Below are 17636 nucleotides of genomic sequence, written 5' to 3' on the forward strand. Positions count from 1 at the left end.
TCCTGGGGTGGACCACCGGTGGCATACAGTCGGGGGGCGCCGACTTTATCAAGCCAGTGGACCGATAAATGTGCTATCTGGGTGAATGAATAGCTTCATAAAGTTTCTAGGGTAGAGAGATATAGCTCAGATAAAAATCTCATTTCCACCATTTACCCCAAATGTAGTCGATCAGCAAAGACTGCTTCTGTTTTAGCTTTATGCTAACGTGCTTGAGTCTGTGTGTACAGATAAGTGTGTCATACAGAGTCAGAAACCACATAATCAAGTCTTGAGGCAAGTGTGTGGTGATTAGCCATGCAGTTAGCGCCATGCTAATTGTTGGCGTGTAATCTTTCATCACTTATTGGCTGCGTTAGCCTCGTAGCTCCAGAGCAGAACTAAAAAAGCTAATTTCAGACTCCCAAACACGTCTCAGCACCACTTTAACTGTCTTGTGCTGCTACATAGAGGAAGCTGAGCCTAGTTCGGTTTTAGCCACTGCTAAGCAGCAGAACCTTTGGCACCAAAACACTAGAACTAGTGCTTTTTCCGTCAACTATCAGTCCAGTGCTGAAGATTCCAGTTTTATGTTTTTTTGGTGCTCAAGATCAAAACAGGACCTAATGGTGCTTGAGAGTGTTCTCAGTCTTTGGTAACACTTGCAGCTGAAGCTAACGACAGTTTAGCAAATTCTTTAATTTTCCAGGTGAAAATAAACTCATCAAAAGCTTTTACAGACCAATAAGAGCATCAGAACGTGAACTAGAATGGTGAATGTTCTTTTGTAATAATAAAGTAATAATTTTAGGAATAGTATTTTCTAGAGAGTTAGGAAGCTAACGTTAACATTATTAGCATTCGTGCTATGTTTTTGCTCATATTTTCACATTGATATGTGATTCTGTGTAATTGAATACCTTATTTCATTGAAAATAAGGTGGGACTGAAGGACATTTAGGTGGCAGCACTGGTGCAGCAAATGTAGCAGCACGACGCAGAGGAACACGCTTTATTATTCAGAAATAGCATGTTTGCGTTGGGTGAGTAGCACTAGCTGCCTCTTCAGACGAGCTAATGAGCTAACAGAGCTAACGAGTGTCAGGTTGGATGCTGACGAGGACTCGTCGTTTTCTACACGAGGCCTTTTCTCCGCAGTGAACGACGTGCCAACATGTTATTTGTCAGAGAAATATATTTTCATTGTTTTATCAGTTAGCTTAGTTAGCGATACAGCCGTGCTAAGTGGGTTAGCCACTTATCGGGTGCCCATTGCTCGCCAGCCCTCTGGACCGGCTTGACCACCACTGAGCTTCATTCTAAACAACACTGTGCAAACCTCACCCTCACGAACCGACCCTCCCAATGTTGCTGCTGCTGCTGCTTAAACTAAACTAATCTAATTAACCACTGCTCCACCTGTCTTCCCCGTTGTGTACTACAATACCTTATAACAATGTTTGCTATCTGGTGTCGACCCGAGGAGGGTGGGTTCCCCTTCTGAGTCTTGGTTCCTCTTAAGGTTTCTTCCTGTCTTCTTAGGGAGTTTTTCCTTGCCACTGTCCCCACTGGTGACGCTCATGGGGGCTCAGACCCGGATTTCTTTCTGTAATGCAGATTTTTCTGTAAAGCTGTTTTGTGACAACATCTGTTGTAAAAAGCGCTACATAAATAAACTTTGCTTGCTTATACTCGCAAATTTGAGCAAAACCATCGTGTTTCGTTTGTTGTTAACCTGTGTTTTCAATGTTTTCTCGTGATGAAACATAACAAATACCCAAATAGTGATTTCAGTGCTTGAATACTGACACTTCAGACGGTTAACCGAGTGTTCGAGCACTCGTGCAGGTCTCTAATTGTGAGAAACAGAGAGGTGAAGTATATTTTTGTTGTTATTATTATCAAGCTAAGCTCACTATTGAGCAAAATAGCTAATAGCTTCAGTTCACTCTCGAGAAAATAGTGAAGCTATGCTCGATTCTGTGTAAAAGTACAGAATATTGTGAGTGTGAATGCAGGATATCACTTCATATACGCCAGTATAAGCTAACAAGCAAGTGAGGCAGCTGTTTAATCAAATTAGACGCTTTAGACTTTAGAATTGTGGCAAAAACACAGTTACATCGCTAACGTGCCGTCTCTCAAGCAGAAGGTGAATGAACCGTAACAGAACCGTAAGTCATTTCTTGTTTTTGATGTGCAGTGTAATCTCACTCTTACTTCCTGTCTCCGCAGGAAGTTGATCCACCACAGGAAGGAAACTCTCTCCCGCCGGAGTCCGACTCCGTCCAATCACAAACAAGGAATTCCTTCCTCCAGCAGCGAGCTCTCGCTAAGCCACACCCCCCAGCCGCCCAACGGCCTGAGCCGGGCCTTCAGCTGCCAGGGTAGCGAGCCGATCGCCGATAGCACTGAGAATGTGCCAGGACTGTATCAGGTACGGCGCAGCTCTGACGATGGATTCATTATTTAAATTACACTTTCATTCATTACAGTCGCTTCCCTTCGCTTGGGGATGTGCTGCTAAAATCGTTGCCATGGCGACAGCATTGCTAGTTTAGTATAGAGGGGTGACGATGCAAATGTTTTGAGCTCAATATCCAGTTCAGTGTAATTTTCAGTGTTAAAATGACTTCATTCTACAGAGCCTTAATTATATGGATGATTCTACTGAACTGGTTCAAAGTCAGAGCTGGAACTTAAAACCAGAGTCCTTTTGCTTTGAGTGACTCTGTACTTAATTATGTTTATTTTATCAAAAATTGATGACACAAAAACACTTCACCAAATGTTTCAGTAGTGACTGCTTTGGTAAAGACAATGAGTGAGTTTACACGCACTTAATAATCCGATAACTGCAGAAAATCAGATTTTGTCAGTGATCCCATCACCATATGTACATGTACATAAGTAATCAGATAATGGGGAAACTCCAGGTCTACATGAGTCAGACAGTAATCAGATTTCTGCTTTACAACCAGCCAATAAACTCACAGAAGAAGACGCGACGTAAACGTAACGTAAAACTTCATGTTGCGGCTTTTTTGTTAACATCGCGCCGCTTTACCTGAAAATATGAACAAACATCATCTAGAAGATGAAGAATATTTAAATCCTTTATTTCGTGTTTAGTTTCAGCTCCGTTCCAACAGTTTTGCTGCATCTCGTGGCGACGCCGTTCGCTTATTTCCGGTACCGCTTTCTGTTTCGCACATGCTCGGACTGAGAAATCTGAAAGAAATCAGAGTAAGAGTTTACATGCTCTGAGAAATCTGATTACTGAGCTGAAATCCAGCCTCTTTATAGGATTTCTTAATCAGATTTCTAGACCTTACTCTGATCTAAGAAATCAGAGTGTGCTGTTTACACGACCATTTGAATAATCAGATAACGATCGGATTATGATCGGATTAGTAATTGCATGTAGACACACTCAGTTTTAGCTCATTTTGAGCAGAACTCAAAAACACTAGGCAGCACATGACCAGCAAACACAGTTTTGAACAGCTGTACACACAGAAAATCATCACATTTTTCATTAAAACACAAAAAAGTCTACTTGACTGCAGAAAATGTGTTTCGGTAGTGACGATTCTTAATGTTCCACACTGACTCTCAGACTTTGGGACACATTTACTTCAAAACAATGGGATCTAACTGCTCACCATGTGGCCATGAGGGGCAGGGATGCAGCCTCACGTCCTGCTCTGAAATGAACAGCGGAGCCACCAGAAGTTCAGACTTTCTAGTGTCTTATCATATCTGCGTTTTCAAACTAGCCTTCCTCATTTTTGCATGAAACTGAAGACCTGTCCAACCAGACAGTGCGATGTACCAAACATTCTACAGTAGGTGCGCATTCTCAGATCAGATCAGAACTAGTTTGGCATGAAGAACTCCTGTAGTGTATAAACCTCACATACATTTAATGAAAATTGATGTTTTCATTTTAAAAATTAGTTCCTTTAAAATTTGAGGTAGTTGAATTTCTAGAAGTGAGCTAACAGAGCAGAAGTCTGTGTCACACACTTTGTCGACGTAGGCCCAGTTCCCAATTTTTAATTTTTACCCCTACCCCTTATTTTCGAGAGTCATCTTGCCCCTTGGAACTGAGTTATAAGGGGTAGTGGTTGAAATCTTCCCTCTGAAATGGGACCCTCAAATAAAAAGAGCATCACTTCATTAACAGCTACCAGCGCTGCTCTGTAGGCGACCCTGCCAGTCTGCAGTGACAGCAGAGGAGGGTAAAGTTCAGCTCCTCTCTGCTGGGCTTTGGTTACATTTAGGGCATCATATGATCTTCAAAGAGGGGGGCAATTATTTATTATCACCCACCCCTAATTTTTCAGTGATATGAAGCTGAAGTCAGATATTCACCAGCTTCTTGTTTGAATTCTCCCGTTCCACCTTAAATGGAGCAGCAGTTACATTCTGGTGCCTCAGGAGTCAGAACTGCTGGACCATTTAAGGTGGAGCGGGAAATTTATCTAGCGAGCTACCGAGACATCAGGACTGCTAGTGTTTTTTTATGCTTGTTATGAAGAAAAAGACCATAATACACTGAAACAACATTAAACTAAGATAATATGATGATTATCAAACACTTCACCCCCCCATCTCAACAAGAATGGGGACACCCTACCGCTAGACGTGAACACGCAAAAAGGAGGGGTAGGACTAAGTGGTAGAGGCGAGGGGTGAAATGGGACTGGGCCTTAATATTAGAAACTCATTGAGCTCAACGTTTTACAGCAACCCACACATTGTTTACAGTGTATGGATGGAATGCAGATATTGATAACAGACATCTTAAGTGGTATCACATTAAACCAAAGGGGATGGAAAGTGAAGGTGGTCGTTTTACAAGGGGTGTAGCTTTTGTGGTTTCTTTTTTGATGGGGGAGATGGCAACTCCTCACACCCCCCCTCAAATGGTGCATCAACGTGTGTTTTACTCCTCTGCTTTGACAAAAGCTGGGAAGACTGAACTCTTCAGCTCTTCCCTCTGCACTCCACTTGTCCATAATATAGACATCTGCTTTTCTGTTGTCCATTTTTTTCAGTGGATGTCACAAATTTTCTACAGTTAAATCCAGAAAAACTGAAATATTTATCTTTGGTACTGAAACTCAGAGAAAGCTGCTTTACGAGAAGCTCGGCTCTTTAGCTTCATATACCAAACCTGAAGTAGGAAACCTGGGTGTGATCTTAGACTCTGACACACTTAAACACGGTCACTAAAGTAGCTTCATTTGAGAAATATCGCTAAAGTTCGGCCTTTTCTCTCTCAGAGCGACGCAGAGAAACTTGTTCACGCATTTGTTACAGCAGAGTTGATCACTGTAATGATCTTCTTACTGGATTTCCTAAGAAAACTACACATCCTTTACAACTCGTACAAAATACAGCAGCATCCTAACAAAAACAGCACAGAGAGATCAGATCAGTCCCGCTTTTGAAAGAGCTGCACTGGCTGTCTGTATCGTTCAGGATAGATTTTAAAGCTCTGCTACTAGTTTTTAAAGCTCTAAATGACCTTAAAGCACCTGCTGACATCACAGAGTGTCTGTTTATGATCTTAGATCTGCAGATTCTGACCTCCTGCAAAGACTGTAAAACACAAAACGTGGAGAGGCTCTTTTAGTTATTCTGCTTCTAAACTGTGGAACTCAGTTCAGCTTTTATTAGACAGTCAAGCTCAGAGCTCACTTTTACAAAGCATCTAAAAATGTATCTCTTTAACTCAGCATTTAATAAAACTATGTCTCGTGGTCTTTATCACCACTCTGTAAAGCACTTTGAGCTGCCACTGGCATGAAAAGTACTTATAAATAAAAATTATTATTACTATTATTATTATTATTATCATTATTATTATTATTGTCAATGTGAATGCAGCATAGTATATTTTTAAAAACGTAATATTTCAACACATGTAAATATCTCCTGCTGCATACTTCTCCTTTTCCACAGCACTGCTGTCAGTGGGCAGCGCACCGCAGCACATCACACTGTCTGTTTAATCACAATTTGGAAAAATTTGCCTCTCGTTTGCATAAAGGTTAAAAATTCTCAGCTTTTTCCGCTCTCTCAGCCTTCCTCGCTCTGCTGCCTCTCCGTAGAGAATGAAAGGGAGGAGAAACGAGAAGCCCAGTGAAAATGCAGCATGAACCAGAGCTCCAGATCCAGACTGGGGGAGGTCTCCATGCTCTGCACGTTTCTCTGTTTTTCTCTCCTTCAGCACGTGTGAATCAGCTCTTGAGGGATGTTTATAATTAGCTGATGAGTCAAATTATGGGTGTTAGGGTGGAAAACATACAGCTTTACTCTCTTTTGTTCTGTTTTTATTCCCTGTAACACCGTGTTTCTCTCGGTTTTTTTGTCCTGCAGGTTCCCCCACAGCCTCGCAGAGCCGCTCCCATAACCCCCCCTCCTCCAGAGAAACGCAGAGAGACCCGACGCCCAGGTGGAAACACAACCAGTGAACCTACACACGTCTTCTGCGTTTTATATTATATACCATTTCACACCAAACCACTCTGAACAGCTTAATTATGCAGGAATTTTAAAAAAAATCAGTGGAACTCAGACTGTAATACACTACAGGAAGTGTAGGGGGCGATATGGCTTCTACTGTTTCATTTAAAAAGCTCTATAATGTTCATATGATCCACACAGTCATTCTGACAGACTGTAATACACTACAGGAAGTGTAGGGGGCGATATGGCTTCTACTGTTTCATTTAAAAAGCTCTATAATGTTCATATGATCCACACAGTCACTCTGACAGACTGTAATACACTACAGGAAGTGTAGGGGGCGATATGGCTTCTACTGTTTCATTTAAAAAGCTCTATAATGTTCATATGATCCCTCCCTGATGCTTCTATTGTTTGAACGATGGAAGAGGCAAAGAGAGTGGAACTGAAAAGTTATTTGATTAATTCATTCATGATTAGCGGTAATTATAGAAAAATATTCAGTTGGAGCTGAAGTATGTTGGGGTAATATGGGGGCACGTTGTCTGCAGCAGTGCTCCGGCCGAACTGTGCAGTCTCTCTCTTCATCCCTCGAAACGTCACCAGCTTAAACTTTAATCTTTTCACTCCATTTTAATCAGGCTGATGAAAATCATTGGCTGATGTGCCGCTCGTCCTCTTAACACTCTTATTATAATCTCTCTCTCTCTCTCTCTCTCTCTCTCTCTCTCTCTCTCTCTCTCTCTCTGCAGAACCTGATGTGCCAGTCAGAGTGAGCCCCTCTGGCCCCGCCCACAGCCCTGATCAGCCTGCCGCTGTTGCACCTTCGCCCTCCCTAAGCTCCGCCTCATCACAGTCTGGCTCCACCCACTCTGTCATTTCCTCCGATGTCAGTCTTCCCAGTGCGGGCAGCACTCCGCCTCCTGTGCCAAGCCGCGCTAAAGCCCCGCCTCCTCCTCCACCTGACCCCTCCCCATCCCTCCTTGCCCAGCCGGCGCCCTCTAAAAAAGGCCCCGCCCCTCAACCCCAGCCTCAGCCAATCACGTCACAGCCAGTCATGCCAGAGCCGGCCCCAGAAGACCAATCAGAGGCCGAGTGGCCCTCGGCCCCGCCCCCTATTTCTGTCAGCCCCACCGACAGCCCCACCCACAGTTCAGCATCCATTTCCATGACGACAGGGGCAGAGCTGATCGAGCTGGTGAGGAAGAACACGGGCCTTAGTTACGAGATGTCGCGCGTTGCTGTGGGTGTGGTCGTCGGGCATCTACAGACCACCATCCCTAACGCGGCGGCTGACCTGGAGCAAGTCCTGCTGTCATTGGTCGAGAGCAAGGTTGGTCTTTACGTTACTGTAGCATGTCATGCGCTACCCCGGGCACAAGGAGGGCGCTAGAGGGTTCACGGTCGCAGCAGCCATTTAACTGTAATTTTCACACCAAACAACACAAAGCAAACTCACGAAAACACAACCAAAGCTGTCCACTTTTCAGGGCCTTTAAGGTTAGACTTTTCAGTCCTGCCTGTCGCTGCTGCTGCTCGTTCCTTCTCCCTCTGTTCCCTCTCTGCTCTTTTTAAAAGGCTCTGAGCACCTGAGCCGAGAGGGAAGGAGAGCTCGTTGCTCCGCCTCCCCGTCACCGCCCCCGCTCGGCAGCTCGGCCGCCTGGGTCAAACATAAGGCAAATTAAAGTGGCCTCGCTGCCGGACCGGAAGTAGCGCCCAGGAGGAGGGCTCAGGACTCACATGCCTTTGCCCTCTCACTCTCTGTTCTCTCCCCGCCGTCCTCGCTTGGAGTTTGGGTCCCGCCTTCCTGCCGGCTCTCACGGCCATCACTGGGGCCCGGAGGACGGGCGCATGCCATAGTTACCCTTAGAAGTCTGTTGTCTAAAAGTACTTACATATATCATAGTTACATAATGAGTTACTTTTACACTTGACTTATGTTCTGTATGGACAGGTTTGAGTCTGTGCCTTTTTCTGAAGCAAAAAGAATGACAAAAAAACAACTGCACACACGATAACTTTTCATTAAAATATAGTCATAATAAAATATCTTCTACTTACAAACACAGATGTGGTATGGATTGAAAGTTTATCCACACAGTTTCTCCATTCGTTTTATTGAGCTACGATAACAAGCTTTTGTTTAATAAATAGACATTAATGTGCTGGAATTTGCCAGACATGTACAGTCATATGGAGCAGTTTGGTCAAATTCCATATTGTTGTTGATTTTCTAAGTGACAATAAGTGAACACACTGCAAATTTTAGAGCACAGTTTAACATATTAGAAAAAAATGAAATGCGTGGTGGAGGAGGTTAAGTATCTCGGGGTTTTGTTGACGAGTGATGGGAAGAGGGATGGTGTGATCGGCCGCAGGCTGGGACAGGCGGCAGCAGTAATGCGGTCACTGTACCGGACTGTGGTGAAGAGGGAGCTGAGCCATAAGGCGAAGCTCTCTGTTTACCGGTCAGTCTACATCCCCACCCTCACTTGCGGTCATGAGCTGTGGGTAATGACCGAAAGAATGAAATCGCGGATACAAGCGGTGGAAATGAGCTTTCTTCACAGAGTGGCGGCTCCACTCTACTGACAGGGTGAAGAGCTCAGTCATCCAGGAGGAGCTCAGAGTAGAGCCGCTTCTCCTCCACACTGAGAGGAGCCAGTTGAGGTGGTTTGGGCGTCTGATTACGATGCCCCCCCGGACGCCTCCCGTTGGGGGGTTACCAGGCAGGGCCAACTGGGACGAGCCCCCGAGGTTGTCCTAGGACCCGCTGGAGGGACAGTATCTCCAAGTTGGCTTGGGAGTGGTATAGGATCCTCCGGAATGAGCTGGAAGTTGCGGGGGACAGGGCCGTCTGGGATTCTGTGCTCTCCCAACTGCTACCATGACCCGATCTGGATTAAGCGGTTTGAGAAGATGATGATGATGATATTAAATGTGCCATAAATTTGCACAGGCCACGTTGTGTGTTATGGGGTATACCCAGTATGTTAAATTCAGCTAATAAACAGTAATTATGCGCTAAAATGTGCAGAATTGTGTCTCCACAGAGGATGTGTTAACTTACTTACACTTAGAGAATCAACAACAAGATGGAATTTGACCAAACTTTTCCATGCAACTGTCTTTTCACAGTGATTTTTTTGGTTGACAGAGTAGTTTGGGTTGGAAGTAGTAAGTACCCAAATGAAGGAGAGCCACAGTGAGTAGTGAGCAGTGCAGAGTTTCTCTAAAGCCTAAGGAAAGGCAAATTCCAAAAGGCAAATTCCAGCTCAGAATTTTAGGAATCTTCTGGAATATTTTGCATGTTCAGTCTCATGTTGTCATTGTACCTGTTCCTCGTCTCCACTGCAGGACCTGAGCGCGGCGCTGCCACGGGGACAGGTGTGTCACGATGAGCAGCGGCTGGAGGTGATTTTTGGTGATTTGGCTCGTCACCGTGACGACTCACAGCAGCGCAGCTGGGCTCTGTATGAGGATCATGCACTCATATCCTGCTACCTGGAGGAACTGCTGCAGATACTGGTGAGACACACACGCTGTGCACCTTGTACACAATATAGACACTGCCCGACAGGCCTGTCCACTGAGTCCACTAATCAGATTCCTGGTCAACTAAGATTTTGTCAGTCAATTTTGTAATTACTTTTATTAATTTCTAATGTCAAGTGATGTCAAAGTTTACACGGTGATCTTTTTATCACTGTTAATGTATTTTCCTAGTTTGACTCTTCGACTCAGGCAGGCTAACGCCAAGCTGTGTGTTGCTCTGATTAAACCCATGATTGTAGAGCTCTCGTTCAAATGTCGTGATTGTACAGCTTTTGCGTTTAAACGTCTTTTAAAGTGAAACCTTAAAGAGACTTCTGCAAAGTTGCTTTGCCCTTTAGTCGAGAATCACTATAAATGAACTGCGGAACATTCATGCATAAACAACAGGTCTTTTTTTAATCCGACACACAGAGACCCTCTGATCTATAATAAACCTCAGTTTCAGTTCTGCTTAGCCAGGTTTCTGCAGCATGGGTAACTGTGTGTGTGTGTGTGTGTGTGTGTGTGTTTTCAGACGGACGCTGACCCTGAGGTGTGTAAGAGGATGTGCAGAGCCAATCAGTCAGAACCTGTACTGTCTCTGGTTTCATACTACCAGATGGTGAGCAATACACATATATACATATACAGCACTGCGCAAAAGTCTTAATCTATTTAGGAAAATTATGTATAACGCTGAGTAGTAAACATTTTAAAAATATCAACATAAGAATAAATACAAACAGTCCATTGATTGGTTGATGGAAGGATGGATGGATAGGCAGGTAGGTGGGTGGGTGGATGGATGGATGGATGGATGGATGGATAGGCAGGTAGATGGAAAGATGGATGGATAGGCAGGTAGGTGGATGGAAGGATGGATGGATAGCCAGGCAGATGATAGGCATGTAGGAGGATGAATGGTCAATAATAGGCAGGTAGGTGGATGGAAGGATGGATGGATAGCCAGGCAGATGATAGGCATGTAGGAGGATGGATGGTCAATAATAGGCAGGTAGGTGGATGGAAGGATGGATGGATAGGCAAATAGGTGGGCGGATGGGTGTATGGATGGCAAGATAGATGGAAGGATGGATGGATAGGCAAGTAGGTGGATGGATGGATGGATAGATGGATAGCCAGGTAGATGGCAAGATAGATGGAAGGATGGATGGATAGGCAAGTAGGTGGATGGATGGATAGCAAGATAGATGGAAGGATGAATGGATGGATGGATGGATGGATGGATGGATAGCCAGGTAGATGGAAGGATGGATGGATAGGCAGGTAGGTGGGTGGGTGGATGGATGGATGGATGGATGGATGGATAGCCAGGTAGATGGAAGGATGGATGGATAGGCAGGTAGGTGCGTGAGTGGATGGATGGATGGATGGATGGATGGATAGGCAGGTAGATGGAAAGATGGATGGATAGGCAGGTAGGTGGGTGAGTGGATGGATGGATGGATGGATGGATGGATGGATGGATGGATGGATGGATAGGCAGGTAGATGAAAGATGGATGGATAGGCAGGTAGGTGGATGGAAGGATGGATGGATAGCCAGGCAGATGATAAGCATGTAGGAGGATGGATGGTAGATAATAGGCAGGTAGGTGGATGGAAGGATGGATGGATTGTTGATGTTGTGTAGATTGAAGTACAGAATGCTCAATTTATATGAAATGGAAAGAGAAAAATGAAAAGTTCTACTTAGTGATTTTGATAATTATTGATAAGTTATGAATTTGTGGCTCCAGCCTTAAATGAATCCTAACATCATAAACCTGTTATCAGTGTGAATATAGAATAATACAGCTGTTATTAATGTAATAACTGTAATTATGCAGGAGCACAGGGTGTCTCTGCGTCTGCTGCTGCTGAAGGTGTTTGGAGCGATGTGCGGTCTGGACGCCTCCCTCATCTCCACGCTGCTCAACTCCATCCTGCCGATGGAGCTGGCCAGAGACCTGCAGACCGACACGCAGGGTCAGGAAATACGTGATAATCACTGTTTTCAGTCATATAAAATCAATCAGGTTACAAATGAACTCATTCTTATTTGGCTTTAGAACAACTTTCTACAGCAGTTTCATCTGATCAGTCAGAAGCTGTGAAGTGTGAGGAAGTGTTAATGTGTCCGTAAAGCTGAAGCTTGTGTTCGTTACTCTGCAGAGCATCAGAAGATGTGTTACACAGCCCTGGTTCTGGCCATGATCTTCTGTATGGGGGAGCAGGTGCCCTACCGCCATTACGGTAATGACCACTAACTGCCCAGTACAGTGCGCAACTGTCTATCTGTGCAGTGAGTGTTTCTGCCAGTAAAACACTATAAAACTCTGGAGTGAAGGTGTTTGTGTAGATCACTGATGATGTGGTGATCATGTTCTCTCTCTCTCTCTCTCTCTCTCTCTCTCTCTCTGTATCAGATCATTTGAACTCCAGTTTTATCCAGTTCCTGCTGGACGTTATTGAGGATGGTCTTCCCTCAGACCCCACAGAACAGCTCCCTGACCTCTTCATCAACCTGCTACTGGCCTTCAACTTGCACCTCACAGGTACGGACAGATAGTTGGATGGATGGCTGAATGCAGTGGATAAATGGATGGATAAACAGGTGTATGGATGGCTGGATAGAAAGGTGGATGGGTGGAAGGATTGACAGGTAGGTGGAGGGATGGATGGATTAACAGGTAGGTGGGTGGAAGGATAGGCAGATGGATGGATGGATAGGCGGGTGGATGGATGGATGGGTGGATGAATAGGCAGGTGGATGGATGGATTAACAGGTTGGCGGATGGATGGATAGGTGGGTGGATAGGCGGGTGGATGGATGGATGAGTGGATGGATAAATGAATGGATGGATTTTTAGGTAGGTGGATGAGTGAATGGATGGATGGATAGGCAGGTAAAAGGATGGATTGACAGGTAGGTGGATGGATGAATTGAAAGGTGGATGGATGGATTGACATAGGTGGGTGGATGGATTGACAGGTAGGTGAGGGGGATGGATGGATTAACAGCTAGGTGGGTGGATGGATAGGCGGGCGGATGGATGGATGGATAGGCGGGTGGATGGATGGGTGGATAAATAGGCAGTTGGATGGATAGATTAACAGGTCAGTGGATGGATGGATGAGTGGATGAATAGGCAGGTGGATGGATGGATGATCAGGTAGGTGGATGGATGGATGGATAGGCGGGTGGATAGATGGATTGACAGGTAGGCAGGTGGATGAATGGATGGATGGATGGATGGATAGTCAGATGGATGGATAGATAGGCAGGTGGATGAATGGATGGGTGGATGGATGGATAGATAGGTAGGTGGATGAATGGATGAGTGGATGGATAGGCAGGTGGATGCATGGATGGACAGGCAGGTAGATGGATGGATGGTTGGATGGATGGATAGACAGACAGGTGGATGTATATATGTATGCGTGTATGAATGGAGAGATGAACAGAGGAGGCGTAATGATTCATAAACCCTGTGATTTAGAGTGATACGATACTCTGTTGTCTTGATTTAATACATTTTTCGATACAGCAAAAATAAGACGGGGCTGAAAACGGGCCTTATGTTAAAATGGTAATGTTTCCATTTCCAGTTTATTATAAAAGTACAATATTTGAACTTTGTGGTTTCCTGAACCAACAGTCTAATATAGCTTTAATCACGTTAGCCACAGGCTAACTCGCTAGTCACAATACAGTAATACACTATGATTCTGTAATACGCAGGTGGGTGTTTTATAATATCGTTTTTATAATACTGTATATAATCAATAATGTTGAGATGTTTTTATTGTTCTGTGTGTGTTGTTTCTCAGTGCCGGACAGTAACACGGTGATGCAGACCCTGATAAAGAGACACAATGTGAAGACGCTGACTGAGAAGATCCTGCTGCTGCTCAACAGAGGAGGTCTCTCACACACACACACACACACACACACACACACACACACACATGCATGTTTTTAAATCCTCTGATCTTTAAGGATCCGAAATATGAATATTACTACATACAAACTCACACAAATCCTGAATTAAAATCATTAGACTGACCAAAATGCTCCACACCATCCGTCACACTGTCCTTATGTGGGTGGTGACGACTACATTACGATGCACAGTCGTCTATTTTGTGTACAGTTCAGTACAAAATTTGCTTCTATGCTGCTACTTTTTGCATGAAATGATCCTCAGTCCTGCTTTTCTGTGTGTCTCCTATAGAGGACCCTGTGTGCATTTTTAAACACGCCCCCCCTGCTCCACACTCCGTACTAAAGTTCCTGCAGGACGTGTTTGCCAGCCGTGACTCTGCGGACATTTTCTATCACACTGATATGATGGTGATGATCGACATTGCTGTACGACAGATATCGGATCTGTCTCCAGGAGATAAGGTACAACACCTAAGCAACTTCACCTGCTTTGCTTTTGTTATATATCATCACTCAAAAAACGTGTTTCTCCAAAATGTTAGCTTTACAGGAGAAGACCAAAACGTTCTTAGCTTTTAAAGAAAGGGGATGCAAAAAGGGTTTTATTCCAGATGATTCTGGAGCATTTCTGTTAGTCCATTCATGATAAAATCTTGATTTTGAAGAGGGTGTAGAAAAATTAAAACTGACAAAAATTTGAGATACAAGTTTTTCTTTGGCCAGCGATGATATGACCATTCTACTGAATTAGTTGCGGTACCACAGTGAAAGAACGATTTAAACAAAGATTAAATTAAGACTTATTTAAACCCAAGATAGTAACCAGTTTATATTTAATTTGTTTGGCCCAAAACTATATTTTATATGTTCAGTATATTTAATATTTTTTATTTATACAGGATAGAATGACTGCTATTATTGCTGCTGCTATCATTAAACATAGCAGGCTTTATTTTGCACTTTGGGTGCTGGTTCTGTTGCGTTTCAGGGTCTAACCTTTTTTTTCTGTTATTGTTTATTGTTCTCTCTCTCGCTCTATAGCTGAGGATGGAGTATCTCTCACTGATGCACGCTATCATGCGTTCCACCGACTACATGCAGCACCAGCACCGTCTGCCCGACCTGCAGGCCGCACTGCAGAGGATTCTGGGAGAGGAGGATGACCCCGGAGAGGACGAAAGCTCGGCCACGGCCCGGCAGATGGACAAACTCATAGTTCAGCAGATTTATAAAGAGTTCCCTCAGATCAGCAGGAACTGAGCGGTTTGGTCCCAAACGGCTGGTGGAGCACGCTCCAGCGAGTGCCCTTAGAAAGAGGGAACAAGGGCACACTGCACAGAGCCCTTAACATAGACTGAAAAAAAAGCAGTGAGCACCAGACGTTTCAGGAGATCGTCGCTGTCCAGAGAAAACAAGTATCTCCAAAATAGCAAAAACCTGCTTCGCTTTTAATGTAAGTTAATGTAAAAAGATAATATTCGAATATATTTCGGAGCGTTTCTATTGGTCCGTTCATCATTAAATATGCATAGCTGCTGTGTTCAGATGATGTAGAACAATGAAAATCGAAAAAAATGAACAATGTTTTTTTTTGGACAGCGACGAAGTTTTATGTTCGTAGTTCTGCATGGTACTCTACGAAACGTTCCTAAAGCGTAAATGTAAAAAATGTAGTAACTACTTTTACGCTCTGTTCCAGTTGTATAGTAAACACTAATAATAATGAGGATAATAATAAATATCAATTAGTTATTATAGTCTTGTGTAAAATTTGTGCGTTCCCAAACAAATTACATATTTTCTTCAGTTTCTAAGTAAAAATAAGTGAACCTCTACAGGGAACTTGGAATTTTTCTGCAAATTTTAGTGCATGCTTTCTACTTATGAGTTCAACATATTGGGGGAAAAAAATTAACTGTAATTGTGTATCAAAACGTGCAGACGTGTGTCTCCATAGAGGATGTGTTCATTTATTTATACTTAGAAAATCAACAACTACATGGAATTTGACCAGAGGCACACAAACTTGCATACAACTGCAAACCTCGTATCTCAAAATGGTAATTTTACAGGAGAAGGAAAAATCATGCTTTACTTTTAATGTAAGTCAATGGAACCAGACTTTTTTCTGTTTCTTTCGGCCCATTCATCTTGAAATTTACACAAAATCTAAAGGACAGTGGGTATTTCCAAATTATGTCAAAAACTGAAAAACAACAAAAATGGAGATACAAGGTTTTGTTCCAACAGCAGCGATAAGTTAAATATTATAAATAATATAGAGTAGCATAAAATCGAATCAAATTATGGTGAGATGTGAGATTTCATGATTTCCTAAAGATTGTAATCAGACTGAATCGTGAGGTCAAAGGTTTACACCTCTATTATTAAAGATTAATATAGTTTATATGGTTTGTTTAGTGAACAGCTGGAACACAGCGTTAGGTTTAGCACTCTGACTGCAGCGTCCTCCACCAGCCTCAGACAATAATCTATTAAATAACCAACTCTCCTGTGATCTTAAGGGTCTCACTGCAGTGCTGTTCCTTAGAAGGGCCCTTGCTGTAGTGCGCTCCTGGAGATTTAGCACTGGTCTTACCATACTGGTCTTACTTTGGTTTGAGGAGTAGTGCACACTTCCTCTGAATCTCAGCTGTAGGTCTGTCACCTTCGCTTATATTAGTGACCGAGTAATCTGCTGATTATTTTCACGCGTAATCGAGTAACCACAGTTTCAGTAATTGCCAAGTAATAAAAATGAACAACAGCTAACCACGCGGGGGCTTTTGAAGGAAGTAGGAAGCCTTTAAATAGCCTGCATTAAAACATATATAACATAAATAACACTACGTTGCTAAAAAAGCATATAATGCCTGCTTCTTACTGTCAGACAGAGCAGTAGAGGAACTGAAAATATGCATAATCAAGCAGATACCTGACTAATCAGAGACCTCTGAAGTCGTGCGTCATGCCAAAATACTACAAGCCGTTTTTCTCTATGAATAAAATAAACAGTATTTTCAAAAAAACGCCACTGTAGCAAACAGAAACGTTCCAAACGTCCTGAATTTCCTTTTGCACCAAATGTCACTGAGCCCCCAGAATAACGAGAGCCAAAATGCTAATTTTGCTACATGCTAACACTCCCGCTTGTTGAACTGACATGATAAGACTGGCGACGTCACTAAATCACCTCACGAAACACTTTTGCTTTGTCCAGTGTGGTGGTTAAGAGGCTTTAGGCTAATATTGAAGTGGCTAGTGTTGCTATATAGTGTAGAAGTTAGCTGTATTGTTAGCCGTCTTAGCTAGCTTGCCAGAACTCATCCAGATGCTAACAGCTAATAACGAAATGACGACACGTCCTCAGAGGTCAGTTTCCGTGAAGCTAGAACGTAGAATCGTGACAGCCCTGCCCAGCTGACTCATCTCTGCTGACCTGCTACTGTTGCATTGACGCTACTGCAGCTATTAACCGCATTAGCCAGTGTTCGAAACTAGCGTTTATGTAGAATGAAGACCACTGAAGTTCGTTCTGTAGACGGAGTCGTGCTCATATTAAAAACTCCAGGTCTGTTTTCCTTTATTGGAAAAATGAATGGCGTTTTTGAATATCACAGTTATTGGAATCTGTGGTAAACAAAAATATTCCGAACTTCCCACATTTTGCCATTTATTTCACAGAAAGTCCCCGA

The 17636-nt window shown here is 43.5% G+C and overlaps 1 protein-coding gene across 1 annotated transcript in view; it reads left to right on the top strand.

The window, feature by feature from the left end:
- LOC118799392 (NCK-interacting protein with SH3 domain-like) overlaps positions 1-16028 on the top strand; it is a 27927-nt gene extending 11899 nt beyond the window's left edge. Inside the window, exons 3-13 of the mRNA XM_036559231.1 lie at positions 2215-2416; positions 6370-6445; positions 7212-7792; positions 9817-9987; positions 10529-10615; positions 11843-11981; positions 12168-12248; positions 12422-12550; positions 13827-13919; positions 14231-14403; positions 14983-16028. Coding sequence (XP_036415124.1) covers positions 2215-2416; positions 6370-6445; positions 7212-7792; positions 9817-9987; positions 10529-10615; positions 11843-11981; positions 12168-12248; positions 12422-12550; positions 13827-13919; positions 14231-14403; positions 14983-15201 — 1951 coding nt within the window. The 3' untranslated portion in view covers positions 15202-16028. The remainder of the gene's footprint in view (positions 1-2214; positions 2417-6369; positions 6446-7211; positions 7793-9816; positions 9988-10528; positions 10616-11842; positions 11982-12167; positions 12249-12421; positions 12551-13826; positions 13920-14230; positions 14404-14982) is intronic.
- Positions 16029-17636: the final 1608 nt, after the last annotated feature.

Source organism: Colossoma macropomum, unplaced genomic scaffold (genome assembly GCF_904425465.1).
Source record: "Colossoma macropomum unplaced genomic scaffold, Colossoma_macropomum, whole genome shotgun sequence".
NCBI classification, from domain to species: Eukaryota; Metazoa; Chordata; class Actinopteri; order Characiformes; family Serrasalmidae; genus Colossoma; species Colossoma macropomum.